Raw genomic sequence first — 22,563 nt, 5'->3', positions numbered from 1 at the left:
AGGGCAGGGGCGGTCTGGACTCATCCAGTTGTGCTTAGCACCTAAGTAGGGCTTCTGCTTGGAGCGTGCTTGAGATGGCCTCGTCTTAGCGTGTCCTGAGAAGCAGGTTCTGACGTACCAGGGGACAGAAGGCCAACACTTCCAGAGGAGATGTGACCGTGCTCGAATTCCAGAGGGACAGGGATGGTGCTGCGGCATAGGATCACGGACGGATGGCAGGCTGTGGCATCTGATGTGCCATTCTACCCGGGTGGGCAGTCAGGGGCCCGGCACCAGGGGTGAGCGTCTGCCCAGCACCGAGAAACCCATCATTCTAAAGGAAACGCCGACTCTTCCCACTTACCCTCCTTGGCATCATACCACTTGAAATGCCACACTTCTTCGCCCACTGCTCTCCACTCGGCCTTGTATTTGAGGATGGGCACGCCACCTGTGGCCTCTGGTTCATCAAACTGCACCTGTGCTGTGCTAGAGTACGGCTCCACCTGGTCGATGGACGGTGAAGATGGGGTGTCTGTGGGGAGGGCACGTATGGAGACCCAGGTGAGCCCGATTAGGTCCAGGACGTGACTCCCAGTCACAAAGCATGTCTCTCGTTTGTACTCATTCTTGGGAATCTTGTCACCCGTCTCCCGTTCCCCAGCCCGCCTCACCCTATCATTCCCTCCCAACATGCACCGTGCCCACACCCTTGAACCTCCATAGGCTCCTTGCTTCCTGACCCTCTGTCTTTGGCTACCCTGGCCCTCTCTTCTTTTACTCTCTTAGCGTCACCGAAGGGCATGGGCTAGGCCAGCAAAGATAAGGCTGGTACAGCCATCAGGGGTGCTCACCTGCTTGGACAAGGATGAATTCCAAAGACTCCTGTCCAATGCGGTTCACTGCAGTACAGTTGTAATTTCCGAAGTCATTTTCAGAGTCTGGGGTCACCTTTGGAAAGGAGGAACTTGTGGGTTACAAGTGTCCCACAGAATGGTCACTGATGCAGATCTTTGTTTATTGAATTAATTTCTAAGCAACAGAACAAGTAAAGCATGAACGATTAGCTCCAGCCCAGCCTTAAATCAGAGAGAATCGCCAAGGGGCTAGTGAGAGGCACGTTCGGCCTCCCAGGCTGTGACCTAGTCCCAGGGAGAGAGCGGGGAGCAGGGCTGAGACTCAGTTTCTTCTGTAGCCGATGGCTCCCCTGGTCAGGACACGTGGGAGAAGCAAGAGAGAAGATTTTAGCTGCAGAAGGCAGCCTATCTATCCATAGTCAGATTGTGCCTTCTCCACCCTCCCGTCCCCGCCCCAACTCACCTCCAGGTAGCTGGCGGAGGGGGTGTTGTAGATCTTGATATTGCTGTAATTGGAGCTTGGCAGCAGCTGGCCATCCCGGAACCATGAAATTGTGGCGCTGGGGTAGGCAAATACCTCGCACGTGATGTTCACCTGGTTCCCCTCCCACGTGTAGACAGCCACAGGGCCCTGCAGCTTTGGGGCATCTGCAAGGAACGGCGATGCCCATCAGGAAGACCACCACCACCAAGGAGCTCCGTGCACCCTGTCTCCCGGCCCTGGCAGGGTGTGTGTGCCCTGAAGCAGACCCAGCTCCAGGACACGATCAAGCCCAGGCTGGTGTAGCAGTCCTGGGAGCTGCGTGGGAAGACGGAAGCGCCTGTGGGCTTGTAAGAAGCCTGGGGCGGTGGGAGGGACAACTTGGGGACAGAGGTCTGGAAGGGCCCAGGGCAGGGTGCAGCTCAGGTCCTGGCTGCTGTCCTCCCCTTTCATCCTGAGCCCACACGGCCCCCTCCCCTCGTTTTTCCAGTCACTGCTCACATTGCACTTCGAGGTACATGGACTGGGAGTCCTGGCCGATGGTGTTGCTGGCAGTGCAGATGTATTCTCCGGCGTCTGTGTACTGGATGCTCTTCAGGGTCAGAGATGACACGCGGGCATGGCTGCGCACCACCATGTGCCCATCCAGAGTCTGCCAGGAGGGAAGGGAGAGCGTCAGAGTCCGAGGCAGGGCGGGGGGCGGGGCAGGAGACCGGGCCACCCCTCGTCTGGGACCAGTCTCACATCCTCTCCCCAAATCGTGCCAATGCCTAACTTTCACTTTAGGTACCTGGTAGTGTGGGAGGCTCTGGAGAGCACCACGGGAACTTGAGTGTATCCAAAATAGAAAATGGGACTCAAGTTTATGTCAAGCAGCCTGGACTCTGTGCCAAGGTTGGTTTGGGGCAAGGACAACCAAGGTTCCCCGCCGCCACCACCCGCCCCCCCAAGACAACCTTGTGTGGCATGTCTTAAATGGAAGTGAAAGTCCTGGCTAGCAGATACTCCAGCAGCAGCAGCCTTGCTCCATGGGATTCTGGGAAACCTGCACCCCTATGCTTTCCTCCCAGGAGTCTGCCCGTCTGCCAGTTCCACAGTGCAGGCACGCATAATGGGAAATCCGAATGTGCCAACTGCAAGAAATTATGCAAGAAACCTGTATTTCTGCAGATGCCTCACTTTCCTGAATGCTTAAAAGTAAAATAATTTCATTCAAGAGAAAGTCCGACAACTCAATGATCAGGAGCTGGTGAGGGGTAGCTGGGTCTTCTCTCCAGGGACGGTGGCACAGAGTCTCAGGCAGATCTGGGATCCGTGACACCACACTCACCACCATTTTCTAGCCCCTAAGACCACAGTTGGCTTCCTGAGTCTCTGGAATTACAGTGACTGGTCAAAAAGGGAATAAGCATATGACCCCTAGGCAATGGGTACTGTAATATTTCCAAGGGGCCTTTGCCTTGACACTCTAAAATGGTTGCTGGCCTAGTCTGGGCATGTTGCCCAAGTTCAAATCCTCAAGAAAGTTGGTAATCTGAAGAAGGAGTCTTGCTCCTCGTAGGCTGGGCTACACTCTTATCTCCAGCATATGCTATTCTGTGGAGATGGACAGGTGAGTGTTCTGCATATGGCACCTGTCATCCATGGGGTTGAGCCTTTAGGGAATCGAACACCTGCTTCAGATTCTTTTGACATGCTGGTTTGGAAGCCTGGGACTCAGAACTGCAATGTCATACAGCAGCCAGTTTAGGCAGCTCAAAAGGAAGGTCCCATTGGCCTTGTGGGGCAGTCTCCACAGATCTGCCCATCACTAATGGACCTAATCCATCTCAGGCATTTAAGCCCCACTGAGGTTCTCATATCTGGAAGTTGGAATACCACTGCTGGCAAGGAGGCAGAGTGCTGAACAAAATCATCACTGCCTACCTCTGCGAGGGCCACCCCACTCACAGAGGAGTGCCCAGATGCCCATAGCTCTCAACTCCACCTGAACCGTAAGTCTGCCAGGCTAAGTGGTTGAGGAGATGCCACACATTAGTGAGAGATGACAACAGACAGATGTGGAGCACTTGGCTAGTAAGCCTTGAGACATCCGGTTGCCTGAAGATACTGGGTCCTTGGACCCCCCATATCTTGTGGGCTGACAGGGTTGTCCCAATATTCCCGAGTGGTGACTCCCGTGAGCCATATAAATTTTAACCCATCAGATCTAGTGTCATCGAAAACATGAAGCCACACCAGCAAGTATCTCTAAAGAGCTGACCTGATCTGCTTGTCACTTCTGTCTGTCCCCAACAGAGCAGGACAAAGGCAGAAAGGATTTGAGGTCCACTCCCCCCTGCCCTGCCCCGCCCTTTTGGTTATATCAGTGAGAACACAGGTTCAGCTGCTAGTGATACCAGCCAGTGGCTGAGCAATGACTGTTTGTCATAGAGGCACAGCTTGTCCTGGGCCCAGCACCCACAAACATGGAAAACTGACCGGATCTTTGGGAAGTCAAGAGAATATTTCCACAATGGAAGAAATATTGCAGCAAAAGATGAAAAGAGAGTCGCGGAACTAAGAGTAGGACAGTAACAAATCACAATGAAACAGGGCATGAGCAGTCTTTACTCAGAATATTCTAGAAAAAGGTTGAAGAGAAGCTTGGGAAGTGGTTTCATTGACAGCTATACTCTTCCCCCCTTCTATGTGTTCTAAATTTCTCTGGAAAAATTTTCTCATTTAATGTTGTCAACAGACCAGTAGACAGCCCTCTACAGAGAATTCTTATTTTGCAGTGGCTCGCGACAGGATTGATGATGGGAATTTGCCAGATGCCCAGTTCTCCCTCCAAGGGGAAGCAGATAGACTCCAGTGCAATTAGACTGTTTCCCTCTGAAATGTTTGACTCTCACACAGGGACAAAGTCAGGGACTGCTACCCACAAGCCATCCAGACCAGGAGTCATGCTGGTAAAGTCCAGGCTTGCAGAGGAAGCAGATGATCTCTGGGCAAGAAGGGAAAAACACCTGTGACAAGAAAACCCTGTTTTGCAAAAACAGCATGAAGGGCCATCACAACTATTCTTCTCATCAGAACATTTTTGTGTCCCTTCTTCTAGGTACAAGTGCTAATTCTCAGAGTTTACAGAAGGAAACTGGCCATAACCCAGTAACCTTCTTTGGAGCTCATCTGGACTTATGGTCTTCATCTCTGAATGAGACAAACAGGAGGAAATTCTGAGCCCCAGGGGTGGCACTCACTTGAAAGTCAATTATGTCCAAAGTGAGATACTCAAGATAAGGATACTTCTGGAAAACGGAAGTGAGTTGTCTGCTTTCCAGGGAGTAAACCTAGGACTTCCACTTATACTAATAATTCTCTTAACCTCCCTTAATGCTCCCTGATAAATCTCATGTCCCCCTCCAGCCAGGTCTAAATCAGAATGACAGGGGAAGATGTAGAAGGTCAAATAGAATGAGATCTGTAGTTACTGAGGAGTGGCTGATAATTAACCCCTCTTCTCTCCTGTCCCCGATCCCAATGGGTCTGTGACTTTGGGGCAATAAAATAGCCAGGCTGGGACAGCACTAAGTGATCCCTGTGCCACAGGAGGGAGGCATTTCAGCGAGACGAGCACCTGACTATGGTCCCCCACGACATGGAAGAAGGTAGGAAACAAAGACAGCTTATTGTACACTGGATTTGATCACGGCAGTGTGTTCATGTGTAGAAACTAGGATCAGTGCCCGGGGATGGGCAGTCAACTCTTGAATATTAAACAGCATTAAATATTTACAGCCACGATCTGAACACATGAGTTATGTGTTCCGAATAATTATCATTTCTGAAAACTAAGAGGAAAGAGTTACCTAATTAAAACACAGTGTATAGGATTGCCATATTCGACATTTGTAGTATTAAAATATCAAAGTTTCCTCTGGAGAAGAGACAAAAGCTATTTTTTAAAAAATATTTATGGATTCGATCCTTGAACCTCATCTAAAGTATACTAGTTTTTATTTTGCTATCTTTCACTTACACGAATCACTGAAACAAAGATAGGCCTGATTGTAACTAGGGTCTTGAGTGTGTAACATTAAAATCTAAAGATTAATATTTAGCTTTAGTTTTCAAACAAGGTCCCACATTACCCAAATGGAAGGAAGCAGTCAGAGAAATCTCAAAAGCTAAATGCTACTGACTTCTAAAACCATTTGTGCCAAATCATGCAAATCTAATAAATTTAATTCTCTATGAAAGTAACATAGGTATGCTTAGCAATTTGGGGAAACCAAGGAGAGATGTCATCTGCATTGCTGTGACATGAAATGGGATGTGATCATTTACCAGGACCGATCATTCTAGAATAAAGCGAGCAACAAGATGAGTTGAGCTGGAAAGGGCTGAGTGGGTTTTTAGACACTAACTCTGTGACTTTATGACCCAAAGCCACATCAACCAGGTGAGAGGCAAAAAAAAAAAAAAAAAAAAAAAAAATCTCATCATTTCAAAATGCCTGGCCTGGGAATTGGAGCGATTTATTTCTGTAAGTATAATTACCTGGAGGTGATTTTACCAGCACCAGCAAGAGAATAAGATCCAATTTTAAGAAGTAATAAGGATTTGTTCATCCACTCCCAACACAGCTTGCTTGCTCATCCTAAGACACTATTGCCAAGTAACGTCTACCACTATTGACCTATTCTTTAATCTAACTAGATGACTAATTAGTTTAGCGTGTCTGGTTATTAAACTGTAATGGCGAGTTAAACTGCGATGCTTTCGAAACTAAAGACTGGCTAGTGGTCAGGTAAGCTATACCTCCTGCTTCTCCGGTCGAGTCCACGAAGCCTGGAGAGAACAAGATATAAAACACAACAAGAAAGCAGTAAAATTTTACAACATGTTGCTTCAGAGAATTGATGTATCACACTGCATTCCGTGCACATGCAGCTTCTTTTCAACTCAGAACTTTTTCCAAGGCTCACTTTCAATGGTGTGTTTATTACCCAACTGAATTTCGGGTTTAGCTTATGTTAAGCTTTCCCCACCCCCTTATGCACATTAAGATGTATAATTCAAAGGAGAAGGCTTTCCTAATCTTTGGTAGACATACACAGGGGTACCAGCAGACACAGCAGACTGCTCCTGTTCCAGAACATCTTGAATATTTCTCGTAGTTATTTCATGTCGCTATTAGTTCTGACTATAAAGTCTAGAGATACTCATAGAGTATGTTTCCTCCTTTGGATTCTATTAGACAGCTTATCACAAAAATACGAATGCCATTTTGTGCTCATGCATTTTATAATTCATTGCATGCATCCTATTAAAAATCACGTTTATATTTTCTAAAAAGGAACTAAAAAAGGAGCAGAGAGGTACATTAGAAGTGGTTAAGTATGAAGTGCTTAAAGTTGTTGATCAGGAAACTTCCAGGACACCAAATTCTGAGGGCTGCGGCAGGCTCCAGTCAGTTCTCAGGGGCAGAGGAATGCCCGGATGGCATGCAGGCTCAAGCGTGCACCATCGACATCAAACATGGCATTCACAGAGGAGGGAGTCAGCTCAGAAGAACAGAGGTTTGGGTGTCTTCCTACCCACGTCTGCATACTTTATATCTGGCACTTGGGGAACTCCTACACTTAGAGTTTTTCCGTTTTCATACTGGGTTTCAAAAACATCCTACCTGCAGTTGTTCTTTTTATTAAATGGCATGACTGCCTGGTTGTCCCTGATGTTCAGATGGAAAAAGGAGAGAACAGATACCAGAGACAAGGCAATGCAATCCAGGAAATGCAAATGGTTAGCAAACATTTAGTAGGAGTCCACTAAATGCAGAGAGCTTTTGTGAGAAATGAGGATGGAGAGGTTGGATTATGTCACGTGATGCTGGAATGAAGAAAAAAGTGAGGACAGAGGACCATGCACCATGTGTCGGTGTGCCAGCATGTCAAATGTGGCCGCCAATGAGAAGCTTGTCTGTCACATGCCAGGGCTGCATGAATCAAGACTTTTTTAAAGGGCTATCTCATATGGAGTTATTTGTTTTTCAAATCTGATCCTTCTTGTACCTCTCCCAAATCACTAGGGTTTTGTGTCGTTGAGAAGTAGTTGCTAGTAACACAACGCCTCCACTAGCCTGACCTCCTGCCTGTGTGTCCGATGGGAGTGGTAGGACATGCCTTGGCCCTGATAATTTGGTGATGGTGTGTAGTTCACTTTAAGACAATCTGATGTGCAAATATACACACATAAAACAAATTAGGATATGATTAGCCACGCTCCAGAAATTTTAAGTTCCAGGTCCTTTTAATATTCACGTTTTATTACCTCACATACGAGTCTGCAGGAATATGTACAGTGAAGCATCCCTACACTTAGCCTAAAGTAGATCCTGCTATACCTCTGCCCACACCCCGAATATGCCAGACTCTAACTGCTTATCATAGGCACCTTTTCCAGTGTTTATACGTGGGCACCTGGTTTGCATTAATGAGGAATTCTCCCTGGTGACAGAAAGATCCAGTTTTCAGTGGATCCAGAATTTCAAAGGTCTCTCTTATTTGTGGGATTTGTGGGACACTCTGTCAGCTAAAGACTCGAGGTTCAGGAAGTTCCATTTTTTTCTACCTGTTCTGAACTCAACTCTTTGCCCCTCTTCTTTTCCTTAAATATTAAGCTTCGTATACATTTCTTTACCAGTCATTTCAAAGGCATGTTCAAATAAGAGGTTCAAATACGCACACAGAGAACGTGTTGTGATAGTGACCGATTGTGCAAATCATCACCCAGAGGTCTCGCTCAGTATGTAAATGGTACCTCGAAGTTAGCCCCACTCACTCACATACCTGGCAATATTTAAAATGAGTCTTGGTAGTATGAGCAATGAAATGATGTGGATGTGCAAACTTTCTTTGTACCTGCATTATCACAATGTCCTCCAGACACAGTGATCAAACTGACCCATTATGATGTTCAAATATGGTTTGTTTCAAGGGTTTTTTTGTTTGTTTGTTTGTTTGTTTGTATTTGTTTGGGCCAACATAATGGAGACTAAGAAATGGATTAACTTTCAGACAGGTGATCTACCCTAATGGTCTTAATGACCCAAATGTAGCCTACCTGTTATCAGTTGTTGAGCAAAACCAACTCAACTAGCTGAAGCTTAGCGGACTGATAGTAATCGGTCTCGAACCCAGAGATGCGATCAGATAGATTTTGACAATCAGGCTCAGTGTACTTCTGCTTGTTTCCCCCACCCCTTCTTTCTCTTCTTCTTCTTTTTTTAATGAAGAGGAACATCAGTTTTCCATTAGAAAGTTACTAACTCTGTGCCTATGGTTGAAAGCCTTTTCTCTCCTCTTCTCTTAAGAAGGGTAATACTAGACAAACACTAGACTTAACTGAGCAATGAATCAAAAGACCAAGTTGCTGTAATTAGCTTATATTGTAACCAGTTTTATTAAAGAAATCATTGAGGGGCACCTGGGTGGCTCAGTTGGTTAAGCATCCAACTTCAGCTCAGGTCATGATCTCACAGTTTGTGAGTCCAAGCCCCATTGTGAGTTCGAGCCCCACATCAGGCTCTGTGCTGACAGCTTGTTCAGAGCCTGGAGCCTGCTTCGGGTTCTATCTCCCTTTCTCTCTGCCCCTGCTCACTCACACTCTGTCTCCGCCTCTCTCAAAAATAAATAAACATTCAAAAAAATTAAAAAAAAAAAGGAAATCATTGAACCTTCCACAACAGTCCTCAAAATCATGAGAAGCACCTTGATATTGGATGCTCTGCCTTCCAAGCCAGTGACCCAGAGGAAGGCCCTGGTAGCACTCTAAGGACTTTGCACTTGACCTTGTCCGAGTCAACATTTTTATCAGAGACTTAGACCAAGATATTTCAAGTAAGTGTTCATACAAAGTTGGAGCCAAAAGCTAATACAGATACTGGATGACAGCTGCATGGGGAAGGCTACTGAACTGCTTGTGAAGGGCCTTGTGAAGGAAGTGGGGTCACCACTGAGTGTTAGACCTCTTTACTTTAAAAATACGTGAATAGAACAGGGGGGCCCATGAGGCTCGAAATGCCCTAGACCTACAGACCTTTAAGGACAGTTCTGATAAAAGCCAGACCTGCCTGGTTAGAAGGATGGACTGAAATGGTTCTCAAGCCAGAAAGAGCTTGTATGGGTGGCATTTTTGGTAATCGAGGTGATTAGAGGTGGCTACTGGCATCTAGAAGGAAGGGAGCTATTGGTACTGAGTTTCTGGCAATGCACAGGACCATCCCAGTGAAGGAAGTGCCTCCCCAAGTGCCACTGATACCACTGAGAAACATGGGGTTGCAATAAACAAAACACAACTTTTAGCAGAAATAAATATAATATTCTGCATTTTAGGTGAAGCAACAAATTGCATAAGAGCAGGATAAGGGGCTATGTGGCTTAAATGCTGTTCAGATAAAAAAGAGCTGAGAATTTTAGTTGACCCCAAGCTCCACATGAGGCAACACAATGAGGAAACCGCTGCAGGGGCCAATGAAACTTTAACTGCATGGTGGTGTCCAGATCAAGGGAGTCAGAGCTGCACGGAAGACTGCATTAGTTACACTAGGCACCATAAAACTTCAGGGGAGTGTCACTGGACTGGGACCACTGGGACCACTAGAAAGCACAAGGCGGGGAACCCATGACCCCAGAAACAGGGAAGACCACTGAGTGTGTTTAAGGGAAGAAGAGTGGAGAATCCAAGAGCCCTCACACAGGGCACTGAGTGGCAGAGGTGGGAAGACGGAGCGGAAGGGGCACGGAAGCGGACCTTCCCGATCACCAGTGCTGGCCAGCTGTCTTGCAGAGGACGGCCGCCATCACCCTTCAGGGAGTGGCCATGGGGTTTTCTGGCAGATATGCTGGCAAGGGAGTGCCAGGTGAGACTAGACAACCTGGAATAGGGCCTCCCTTCCTGCCTTCTATGATTCCAGCATTTTGCGCGGTCTAATTCTCAGGAGACTTCCTGGCCTCCGCGGTTAGACACAAGTGGCTATTTTTATCTGCTTAGTGTATCAGCCTGATTGTAAAAAGCCAACTGTTTTCTCTCACTTCTATGCTGCAGTGACTCTAATCATCTTGGTACCTGATTGTATACGACGCACCTTCAGGTGGAGGAGAACATGACGGGCCGCTGCCAGGTAAAAGTGAAATTTATTACCTGGAGTCCAACCGGCACTTGTAATAGGCCATCTTCGTTCTATTAATTACTAGCTATCCCCAGTGTAGGACAGAGAGCAAGCCTCTTTGATGTCAATATATAGCTGATAGAAATGGCAACTTTTATATGCAGGGGTTCATTTAGGCAAGTGTGTTAATCTGGTGTCATCTCACGGGCTGGTCTGGAGGACTTGTTCTAATATCGATTCACTCATGCTCCAGTAATGTCACGTCAAGTAGACTTGAAGACAGTCTGTATGTAGTAAAAGGAACCACAATGCAATATATGTGGCTGGCCTTCCATAATTATCTCAGGTTGAGACCAGCGATCTACACTGATAACTGAATTATACAGTACCTACTTGGCCTGAGATGGTCTCTGTTGGATACCTTTGGTTTCACTACTTAGTAAGTATGAGTGTGTATTAGTGCCTGGTTATTTGTTCTCTTTCTGTAAAAATGAATTCACAGATAGAAGGCAGAAGTGACCACCTATTAAAGAACTTAGGGTAGGCACAAATCTTAATGGTCCTTCTGGTATAGCTTAGATGTTGAGCTATTCCTAGAAAAGACATTGAATTTAAAAGCATCATTCATCTGGGATAGATATTATTTCTGTCCTTTACTGTAGGTCAACGATATACACTGGTTCATTCTGGACAAATCTACTCACAAGCCTGATAGAGAAAAATCTGGTGAGCAGCAGCCCTGTGGTTTAAGCCCTGAAATGTACATTCAATCCATGTAACACACACGATGGGAGCTGAAATCTGAGCTTAGGGTTTAATTCCAATGTTGATAAAGAAAGTATCCAAGTAAACACCACATTTCCTAATCCGGTTGGTTTTCACAATATCGAACAGCATATGTGAGTCTCAAAAATACTTAGCAGTTCCTTGAGTTTTTGTTAAGTGGAATTCAACTGTGGAGGTAAAACTTGCAAAAAAAAATAATGGGCTTTTTGGAACAGCAATTTCTATTCCTTTTGATTTAGTTTGCTTTCTATTAACAGGGCAGAAATCAGATCCTCAAATGCAAATCCCAAACGTGGCTCTGGCATTTCACACTATCTCTTTTTGACTTTATTTCAGTTTACCCTCTCTAGGGATTTCCTTTAGGCAGGCAGAAGAGTGAAGATCTATCATTTTTGACAGTCAGGTCAATAAGCAATCCATTATAAATGTTCTTTAAGGCTAAGGCCATTATTCCTGAATAGGTGACAAAATTTTGGCCAACTAAAATGAAGCCCATTACTAGAGGGTATATGAGAGGAGACTGGAGATGTGCCCTAAGAGGGTTTAAGTTGCTCTGAAACCAAGCTGTTTCTTCCTCCTGCTTTTGGCCCACTCAGCAGCAAAGGGCTGCAATGACGTAAGGTTATCTAAATTTTTATATATTGTCAATAATAAAGATAGCTTTCCGGGGGCCTATAAATCTACACGCTTTAAAAATAAATTTTCCCAGTCATTTCAATTTACCAAGAAGGTCGCTGCCATGTGCTTAAACTCTCAGTGAATGTACTGTAGAACCCAGTGGAATAATCATCATGTAGAAACTGCTAATTATTTTTGCCTTCAGAACAAAATGATATCCAAATGTGACCGAAAATACAGGCAGACACAAAGGCAACCAAGCTTTTGTGCGTATAGTGCATGTACAGCATGAGTCTACAAAACACAAGGAAAAGAATTAATAGGGCTCATTCTGATCCCTGCTATTTCTGGGCGACACTTCCCTGGGTGCCCCCTGTGATGATGGTAGGAACAGCTGGGGCACCAGGATCTTGGCTTTTCCTCGCACCTCATAGCTCCATAATCCAAAATCACTACCCCCTTCCTCTCCAGAACATCTAACTTGACCATGCCCACTAATATCACAACCCTGCAAATCTTTGCAAGAAACTGTGGTCCTTCCACTGTAAGGGGACACTGGTGAGGCCACAGCCAGGCAGGCTGGAGGACGGAGGCCACAGGACCTGGCATGGCCTCTGGTGCCTGCATCCTATCTTTGGGCTCATCGAAGAGAACGGGGCATGGGCAGACACAATCTGCTTGAAGCCTGCATCCCATGGCCCTGAAACTCTTGGGGGACATCATACCTTTTCTTCGCTGCTGATGTTTCGGGTAGAAGTCCTCCAGGTGATAGAGGGAATGGGGTCTCCTGAGGCTTCACAGGTAAGAGTGACTTGTTCCTCTAGTTCCATGGCAGTCTGGTTCTCTACATAAGTGATTTTGGGTTTTGCTGAAAAGATAAGACATGTTAATGAGTCTATCTGATCTTTCAGCTTTCTGGGTTTAAGTTACAACATGCACCCATTCAACGAAGGTTATGTGCTTACTAGGTGTTAAGAACCTATTCTAGGTGTTGTAGGAGATAAAGAATGGAATCCTCAAGGAGTGTGCAAATGGGCATACAACAACATTGATGTGACAGCCAGAGAAATAAGATCCCATAGAGTAAGAGTGCTAAGGGCAGTGGGTGGAGAAGGTGCGGGGCAGAGGAAGATCGCTCCTCTGGCTGGAACCTTCATGAGGGGAAAGTGTCCCGGCTGGGCCATGAGACTTTCAACACATGGAACTTTGGGATAGAGACAGTCATTCCAAGTGTAGAAACCTGCTTGACTGAAAGCAAAGAAGCGAGAACATGGGAAGAGGGCAGTGGGGCAGGAGCTGGTGTTTGTACATCACAGCAGGGGGAGGCGATGCTGGGCCCAGGCACAGAGATCATGACTGCCTGGCTAAAACACTTGCTTTGAATGATCTTGGGTGGCTGATGGAGGCCCACTGGCGGTATTTGATCAGAGGAATGAAATGGCCATTTGTACTTCAAGAAGGTTAATCTAGAAAGACTCAAGATGATTTAGAATGGAGGAAACCTTGAGGTGGGAAAACCAATTTGGAAGCTCTGGCCGTGCCCCAGATGTGGCTTAATACAGTCCCGAACTGGGTGGTCTGGGGTGGGGGACAGATGGGGAAGGTCAGCTTTGAGAGAGGTACTTACAGCAGGTTTCGCAGGAAGTGCCAAGGGAACAGAGGGCAAAGGAGGCATGGCAAGACACAAAAGAGGGGATGAGAAGGTGCTGACATGACTCTGAGCGTCTTGCTGGAGGGGGGAGTTGGGTTTGCATTGACTCCAGGAAGGAAATATGGCGAGTGATGGGTTAGGGGCTGTGGGGTGGGCTGGGATGGGAAGGAGATGAGATGGGTTCATTTTCCAAATGTTTTGGGTAATGCAAGAAAACACAAGGATTCGAAAGCTGAGTTAAATGTTAAAACATTAGAGAAAATTGACTTTTCCTGATTTAAAACAATTATACTCTGAAATTGCTAAACCTTCCATGGAAGAGAAAAGATAACACTACACAAGTGTAACTTATTTCACTAATGGAGGAGAAAGACCAGGCTAGATATACAAACAAAAGAGAAATAAATCAAATTTACGGATAATTTTGGAAAGAACTGCATTTCCTTTACATTCACATTCATACGGTACCCCCAAGTAGGTTAATGAACTACTGCCTATATACATCCTACAAGTTGAGGCACTCGATTTTGCTTTAATAAAGAGAAAGCATTGGCAAGGCTGTGCATTTTCTGTAGCAAATACCTGCTTCTATATAAAACTACCCCTATAGATCAAATATTCTGCCACAGTTAATCTGTACTAACCAGCCTGCTTGGCAAATCCTTTTTTGATGGCAAGCACATAGGCACATCTCAATCCAATGTGGCCAAATGATCACAAATTGGAATTGATGGGGTCCAGTTGAGTGAGGTTTTCCCCTTGGAAGGTTTTGTGTCTATCTTGATAAATAGGATTTTCCAGGTGGTCACAACTCATATCGAATGGACCAAGTGTTAAGTGTAGCTGGACAGGAGGTTTTACAAAGATAAAAGCTGAATTTCTACCCTGTTAAAATCACAGATTGAAGAGTGTTAAAAAATAAATAAAATTCAGCCTAACGACCGAATTCACTGAACTGGACAGTTGTTTTGAGGTCTGGAGGCAGTATAGGAAGGCTGAATTTTGGCTTCTTGAAAGCTCGATGGATGTTGTGACCTAGATGGTGTTTGCTGGCCTTTTTCTGACCCCCTGAACTTTGTCCTGGCAGCAAAAGGTTAACAGAGGACAGACAAGGTATAGTTAACATCTATTAATGTTTGGTTTGGTGGGTTACAAAAGGCCCACTGTACACATCTTTAGAAAAAGGGAAAATGTATTCTTACTAAAAATATTATTAACAATAGCTAATTTCAGATGGTCTACAGAGGGCTGTTGGGAAGGAAGGCAAGCTTTTCACTGATGACTTAACCTCTCTGCACTACAGAAGCAAGGCTCTTGTGAGAAGTAATTGAAGGCTTAGAATATTGCCTTGGAGATAGGATACCAATATAATTTCCTGTCCAAATCAGGACACCCTTGAGTGGGAGAAGGGATTCTCTACATAATTACCTTGGGACAGTGGGCATCATCAGGCCAATGGGGACAGATGCAGGGTCATTTCCCTCTGCACCCCAGGATCTACAGGAACAGCTCCAGGTTTTATCTTCAGATGGAACTTGTACCATCTTAATTAATGTCTTTCGTGGGCCCTTGACTTTGGATCCCCATTTTATATTCCACCTGCTGCTATGGGAGTTAATGCCTCAGACTGTCCCATTATACATCTCCCCATGGACCTTCCTGTGAGAACACCTGTCCTTGGGAGTTTTCCAAGCACACTGGCTCTCCTCTTCCAGCATGCCCATGGCTCTGCACCCCACCGCTAAGGAGTGGTCTTGTCTATTCCCACTCCAATCCAGCCTCCTGCATCCCCAGCCCAAGGAGGGCTCTGGGGCCCTGCTTGTCTGAACAGAGAGGCTGGGCATGACCAGGCGCACCTTCCTTCAGGCTTTATACTGCGTGGTAACTCACAAGGGCTGTTTTGGTTCTAAGGGGTCAGTGAAGCAAACCCACTGGTGAACTGGCCTCAGCCCACGGCAGCATGAGGCCTCAAGAGCATTCATGCGAGCATAATAGGAATATGAGGAGACAAAAATACTTTTTTAGAAGGGCCCATGGGGAGAAAAGCAATGGAAATTCACTGCCAAATTTAAAGACAGGTAGGATGTAACTACTTAGTAAAAAGAGCTTCTGGCTGATAACTAGGGCAAGGCATGCTAGAACGTGCCCCTTTCTTAGGAAAAAATGATGTCAGTAAGGTACAATTACGGCAGTGTCTAATTTAGATATGCTCCATACATACTAATTGCCTTCCCTTCTGGAATCAGGGGAGTTCTGCGAGCTTCTCTACTGTCTAAGCTGCTGGTTTCTTTGCTCTTCTGCCCCACTGCTGCCGACTCTGCTGCCAATGGGGAGCCTGTTCCCTCATTTCTCTCCTTAGTGCTGGTCCCATGGCAAGCCAAGGGGAAGGAGAGGGATGGAGGAAAGAAGGATGGAGCCCTAACTAGCCACCCCCCCACCTTGGCCTTACTACCAATCCCCTAAACCAAGGGAGGCCAAAGGAGGCAGAAGAGGAGGTTAAGAATGTGAAATGGAGAGGGGAAGGGGTGTGTGCACGAGGCACCAGGTTACTCCAAAGAGGCAATGCAAACCCTCCCCTGGATATCACAGAGGAGGACTCCCATTTCGGATGGGGTCCCTAGGAGCCGGTGATTTGCTTACCTGTCTCTGCAGTCTGGCCACTTCTCCTCTATTTACTCTTCTGGACTAACATATGTTCTCCCAGTGCGATCTCGGGAAAGAAACTGTGTGTGTGTGTGTGTGTGTGTGTGTGTGTGTGTGTGTGTGTGTGTGGCACAGGACGAGAGATGCGTGGTGGGAGAGGCGGGCAGAATGACAAATGGTGCCTTGCCTCAGTTCCTGCATCCTACATTCCCTGCCTCGTTACCTCCTTCCCCAGACCTCCAGCTCTTTCCTCTACATTGGCCCCACGAGGCTCCTGACTTACTACCCACGCCTCCTTCCCAGGGCAGCTCCCCACAGCAGAGAGGCCTGGAAGAGAAGCCAAGCTCTGCTCCTGACCAGCCAAGTTAGAAGGGAGTGTACTTCTACAGAGAAACAATGTTGCCCATGGTGAGCAAGGCAGAGCACGCACTAACTTCAGCATCTGCATTCCATCTGCAATTCAGAGGCAGTATGTGTTGCGTTGAGTTTCACAGAGTAGTAACTCCCACTGTCAGGGAAGGGACCTCAAAGCCAACTGCCTGGGTTTGAATCCTGGCTCCTTGGGTAGGTCACTCAATTCTCTGTGCTCAGTTTCCTCATTGGTAAAGTAAGGACAATAATGAGATCTACCTCACAGGGTTGTGCTGAGGAGTAAGAGTCAGTTTATAGACACAACTTCACACAGTGCTTGACATACTACAAGCACTTGCTTCGTGTTGGGTGTTATTACTACCTCCTGGGGCTAATATCTAAGAATTTCCCAAGACAAGTGATGGGTACACATTCCTGGATTCCTCTCCCTGCCATATACAATGTGCTTCATTCACATAAACTGCTATTCCTTCATTTATGCAAATTCTGGCACCTAAGATCTGCTAGGCACTGTCCTGGCAGCTGGGGGTTCACAGTCCCCATCTACAAGGAGCTCACATTCAACGTAACACGAGTCCTTCCTGCCTCTGTGCCTGTGTGTGTGTGGCCTGAAGTCCTTGCCCATGCCCCCTCCCTGCTTCACCCTGGAAGCCCTTGCTTGTGAAATAGCACACCATTTGTGAAAATCTCTCTGACTTCTGTCCCACAGGACCACACATCCTCTTTTTCTATGAAACACCATGCACATCACCATTATGAAGTCCTTACAATGGACTGTCATTAAAAATACCAGTGTTGGGAATATCCAATGGAAAAAAGACACTCTCTTTAACAAATGGTGCTGGGAGAACTGGACAGCAACACGCAGAAGAATGAAACTAGACCACTTTCTTAACACCATTCACAAAAATAAACTCAAAATGGATAAAGGACCTGAATGTGAGACAGGAAACCATCAAAACCCTAGAGGAGAAAGCAGGAAAAGACCTCTCTGACCTCAGCCGCAGCAATTTCTTACTTGACACATTCCCAAAGGCAAGGGAATTAAAAGCAAAAATGAACTATTGGGACCTCATGAAGATAAAAAGCTTCTGCACAGCAAAGGAAACAATCAACAAAACTAAAAGGCAACCAATGGAATGGGAAAAGATATTTGCAAATGACATATCGGACAAAGGGCTAGTATCCAAAATTTATAAAGAGCTCACCAAACTCCACACCCAAAAACCAAATAATCCAATGAAGAAATGGGCAGAAAACATGAATAGACACTTCTCTAAAGAAGACATCCAGATGGCCAACAGGCACATGAAAAGATGCTCAACATCGCTCCTCATCAGGGAAATACAAATCAAAACCACACTCAGATATCACCTCACGCCAGTCAGAGTGGCCAAAACGAACAAATCAGGAGACTATAGATGCTGGAGAGGATGTGGAGAAACGGGAACCCTCTTGCACTGTTGGTGGGAATGCAAACTGGTGCAGCCGCTCTGGAAAACAGTGTGGAGGTTCCTCAAAAAGTTAAAAATAGACCTACCCTATGACCCAGCAGTAGCACTGCTAGGAATTTACCCAAGGGATACAGGAGTACTGATGCATAGGGGCACTTGTACCCCAATGTTTATAGCAGCACTCGCAACAATAGCCAAATTGTGGAAAGAGCCTAAATGTCCATCCACTGATGAATAGATAAAGAAATTGTGGTTTATATACACAATGGAATATTACGTGGCAATGAGAAAAAATGAAATCTGGCCTTTTGTAGCAACGTGGATGGAACTGGAGAGTGTGATGCTAAGTGAAATAAGTCATACAGAGAAAGACAGATACCTTATGTTTTCACTCTTATGTGGATCCTGAGAAAGTTAACAGAAACCCATGGGGGAGGGGAAGGAAAAAAAAATGAGGTTAGAGTGGGAGAGAGCCAAAGCAGAAGAGACTCTTAAAAACTGAGAACAAACTGAGGGTTGATGGGGGGGTGGGAGGGAGGGAAGAGTAGGTGATGGGCATTGGAGAGGGCATCTTTTGGGATGAGCACTGAGTGTTGTATGGAAACCAATTTGACAATAAATTTCATATATTAAAAAAAATAAAATAAAATAAAATTCCAAAAAAAAATATCAGTGTTGGTCATCAGTGTGAGTCCATGAGCCCATTGATAAAGACACAGAGCACGTTATTCATCCTCATAACCTTGGCAATGGCTAGGCCTATAGCAGACGCTCAAATGTTGTTGGCTGGCACTATTATAGTTTATATGCTTATGTGTTCCTCTCCCTCCTCGTGTCTCTCAGAGAGACATCAGACTTGTCTCTGTTGCCCCTCTATCCAGCAGCACTGACGTTCAGTAAATATTTGTTAAATGGAGGAATACATCAACAAAGGTGTCTGTCTTTATACCACGGAAAGACTTGAAATGAGAATAACTGGGGAAGAGAATTAGAGAAAAAAACTATCAAGAAAACATGGATTGGTTCTCTCGATCAGGCTAAACAAGTGGGTCCCAGGCAGGTTCCCTGGGCCCACACAGTAGTGACCTGGGAGACGCATGAACCAGAGCTGCCTATCTGGCATCTGGCAGCACCATCTACAGTGGGCCAAAAACATGAGCAGTGCTGACAGCCACTGGGCTAAGCCTTTCTCTGCCACAAATTCTTTTTCCAAGGTCAGGTCAAAACACATTTCACCTCTAAATGAATGGAAGCTAACGGAGTTTATGAAGACAGAGAGAGGAGAGATGCAGGGATGCTTCTCATGACTTTGATGGCGCTGTTTCACACGGGCCAGGGAAAGAAACAAGGAGACACAGGCAGTCAGCCTGGGATCACTGATATCACCAAGGGCCTTCACGAGCCCGGCACCGCTTGCAGTGGCAGAGATAGAGCAGGAGAGGAAAAGAAGAGCTGGCACTCTACCATCTTGGAGTTTCCAGCCTCAGTGGAGGTACGACTCAACCCCCAAAGCAAAGACGTAAACGAGACCAGTTTAGGTTTGAGAAGTGTGGTGAAGAAGGTACAGTAAGATCAACAGAAGGGCTCGATGGAGGTGGGTGGGGTGTTAGTGGTGTGTCAGCCAAGGCAGTGCAGGAAGGATTCATCGAGAAGGTGGGTTGAGCTGAGATCTGAACGGTGCAGGAGAAGAAGGCGGCTCAGAGTGGATCTGGGGAAGTGACACTCCAAGCAGAAGGAATATTGAGGGCAATGGCCCTAAGACAAGGAACAAGCTTGGTGTGTCTGAGCCGCAGAAGGAGGGCCTGAGGGGTTGGAGAGTGAGGAGCAAAGTGCAGGAAAGGTGAGGCTGCCCAGGAAGGCAGGGGCCGGCTCAGGTTTGGTCTGGATTTCATTCTGGTTGTAACGGGAAGCCATGGGAGAATTTTAAAGGAAGGAGTGGCGCTTGAGGCCGTTCTGGCTGCTGTGGGAGGGGCTGAAAGGGAGCACTGGTGGGGTGTGGGGGACCAGCTGGGAGCCTGTCTCACTGACCAGGGGAGGAGGCGGATGGCATGGAGTCGGGCTCAGGAGGGGCAGCTGGCAGACGCGGTTGCACTTGGAACAGATTCCGAGGCAGAGTGGACAGGGCCTTGCTGGTGGACTGAGCGTGCAGGGTCAGAGGAAGCGTGGCAGGGCAATGACCTTGACCCCAACTGTCCTTACCAAAGACTTTGAGGTGGATGGATGCATCCTGCTCTCCAGCCTTGTTCTCGGCGATGCACACGTACTCGGCCTCGTCATTCTTATCCACCTTCCTGATGGTCAGCTCAGAACTGTCATCGCTGAAGACGTATTTGTCATCTTCTTCATTCTCTATCTGTTCCCCGTCCCTAATTGGTACAGAAATGCAAAGTACCATGATTTTGACCACAGAGGTATGATGTTTATTTTTAATCAGTTTCCATAAAACGCAGATCGAGCCCATGGGGAAGACTCGGTCTTCACATACAGTCAACACACCAAACTGTACTTCCACATATGCCTTAGATTCCTCCACCCAAACCTCTGTTTCTGTCCAAAGGCTTACAAACTGCACCTACAAACATTCCAAAGAGGGCCTCCAAGGCCATGCCCTCTGGTTCTGTCCCACAAACGGAAAATGAAGGGATCTGACACACAAGGCAAGAGAAGCCTGCAGAAAAGGATCCATCCTACACCGGAGCTGATATGCCCAAGCAGCCCATACCCGTTCCACTGAAATGCCAGCATGGAGCAGGCTCTGTGGCGTTGCCTTCTCCACTAGTCCCTGATAAAAGGCACGAGCCGGTCTCTTACTTTGTCCAGCTCATGGTGGGCTCTGGGAAGCCTTCAGCATCGCATATCAGGGTGACGGACTGGCCGAGGTTGGCGGTGGCATTCACTATGCTCTGCCTGGCCTGGACGGTGGGTGGCACTGAAGGAAAGAAGAACTGTCATGGGTGGCTGTGAAAACGCAGAGGGACCCAGTGGCCTAGAGAAGAGGCACATCCGGGGGACCTCAGGTCGGACGGTCACAGCCTAGAGGTCGAGTCCCGGGCAGCTGCAGGGCTAGTGTGAGGGATCTAAATTCAGACGTGTACAAAATAATTACTCTAAACGGAATAAATAAGGCACCCACAAGCATGTGTCAGTGTTTTTCAACAATACAAAATGTCACTATATGTATAGCAACGTATAATACTGTTTTCCAACAATACAGCTTTAGAAGCTACATTCGTATGTTTTATTCATTTAAAAATAGTATTTGACTTAAATAGTATTCAACTTATACTAGCTATTTATCATTATATATTTTCTTAGTCAATGCGTATTAAACTTACAACTACCATGGTAAGTGGAACCTGATGTCCAAAAGGAGGCTCTTGATACCGGAAAAAGTCGGAAAAGCCTGTTCTCAGTGGCTAAATGGTTAATATACCAATTCAAAATGCGTCAGCTTACCGAGTGACATTTCTCTGGGATTGTCATAAACAACCGTGTGCACAAACTGTTTCTACCAAAAGGACTGGGAGGGGGAGAATTTGGCAAAAAATATATATCAACAGCCAAAACAATTCGACCACGATTTACTTATTTTCTTAGTACTGACATTATAATTTCCTGTAAACATCTTGTAAATGTCAGATCGATTCCACGGGTGTGTTTATGTGACACTGCAAATTAAAATTAATAAGCCCGTGGCCCAGGATTCTGACTATTCTGAGGACTGAATTGATTATAATATTTTCTTTGAACTTTGAGCCAGAGGACTAACCTCATGATTACAGTAGCATCAAGGACAATGAAGGATGAATAAGAATTTATCGGTAAGCATGGGGAAAGTTTCCAGTTCCGTAAGACAATGAAGGACATTCAAGAGTTGCACTAGAAGTCCTCGGAGTTGAGGGAGACCCAAAAGACAAGTGTATTAAGGAAAAAACAAAACAAACCAGAGGCTATGTAAGGAGGAGGGATTCAGCTGAGATGGATATGTGAGTCAGGACAGGATTTATTTACTAGACCAAAGAGGAAATTACAGAGGATGATTTGGGGGAACCAGGTTGCAGTAATGGAGAGAGCAGGAAGAACGGATCTCCTCACCATTCACAATGACCTGAATGTCCTTGAAGTTGATCTCCCCCCGTGCCAGGATCCTGCCCTCGCAGCGATAAGTGCCCTCATCTGTTTTCTTGATGCCCCGGATCTGCAGGTAGTTGTTGGACAGGACTATGAATCGGACTAGAAGAGACAAGAGGCGGGTTCATCCAAGGATCAGTCAGAGATCTCAGGTATCTGCAGGCAGGTCACAGAGCCTTTCCTCTTTCCTAGCTGCAATCTTACAGGTGGGGCTTTAAGCTGAAATACAGGAATATGTTCTTGGCTCTGACACACAGCCAAGAGCAAAAGTCTACTGGAAATTTGTCTTTCTCTTTGGAGAGAAAGTCAAGTGCCTGAATGGACAAGCTACAGACATACACCCGTTCAGGACCTGGAAAGTGCATGTGGTTGGGGGACACTGGCATCTGAGTCTGGGCTGTAATGCTTCAGAGGCTGGCTGAGGTGGAAACCCT

The 22,563-nt window shown here is 46.3% G+C and overlaps 1 protein-coding gene across 25 annotated transcripts in view; it reads right to left on the bottom strand.

The window, feature by feature from the left end:
- NCAM1 (neural cell adhesion molecule 1) overlaps positions 1-22,563 on the bottom strand; it is a 314,647-nt gene that overhangs the window by 41,302 nt on the left and 250,782 nt on the right. For 17 of the 25 annotated variants that reach the window (XM_023238914.2, XM_023238915.2, XM_023238919.2 and 14 more), the window contains exons 5-13: positions 22,094-22,231; positions 20,810-20,927; positions 20,198-20,364; positions 12,604-12,746; positions 6,124-6,153; positions 1,819-1,969; positions 1,300-1,484; positions 834-930; positions 344-514 (exon numbers count right to left, since the gene is read on the bottom strand). In XM_023238914.2, coding sequence (XP_023094682.1) covers positions 344-514; positions 834-930; positions 1,300-1,484; positions 1,819-1,969; positions 6,124-6,153; positions 12,604-12,746; positions 20,198-20,364; positions 20,810-20,927; positions 22,094-22,231 — 1,200 coding nt within the window. 25 annotated transcript variants of the gene reach the window in all.

Source organism: Felis catus, chromosome D1 (assembly GCF_018350175.1).
Source record: "Felis catus isolate Fca126 chromosome D1, F.catus_Fca126_mat1.0, whole genome shotgun sequence".
Taxonomy (NCBI): domain Eukaryota; kingdom Metazoa; phylum Chordata; class Mammalia; order Carnivora; family Felidae; genus Felis; species Felis catus.
This window is presented reverse-complemented; position numbering and strand designations above follow the sequence as displayed.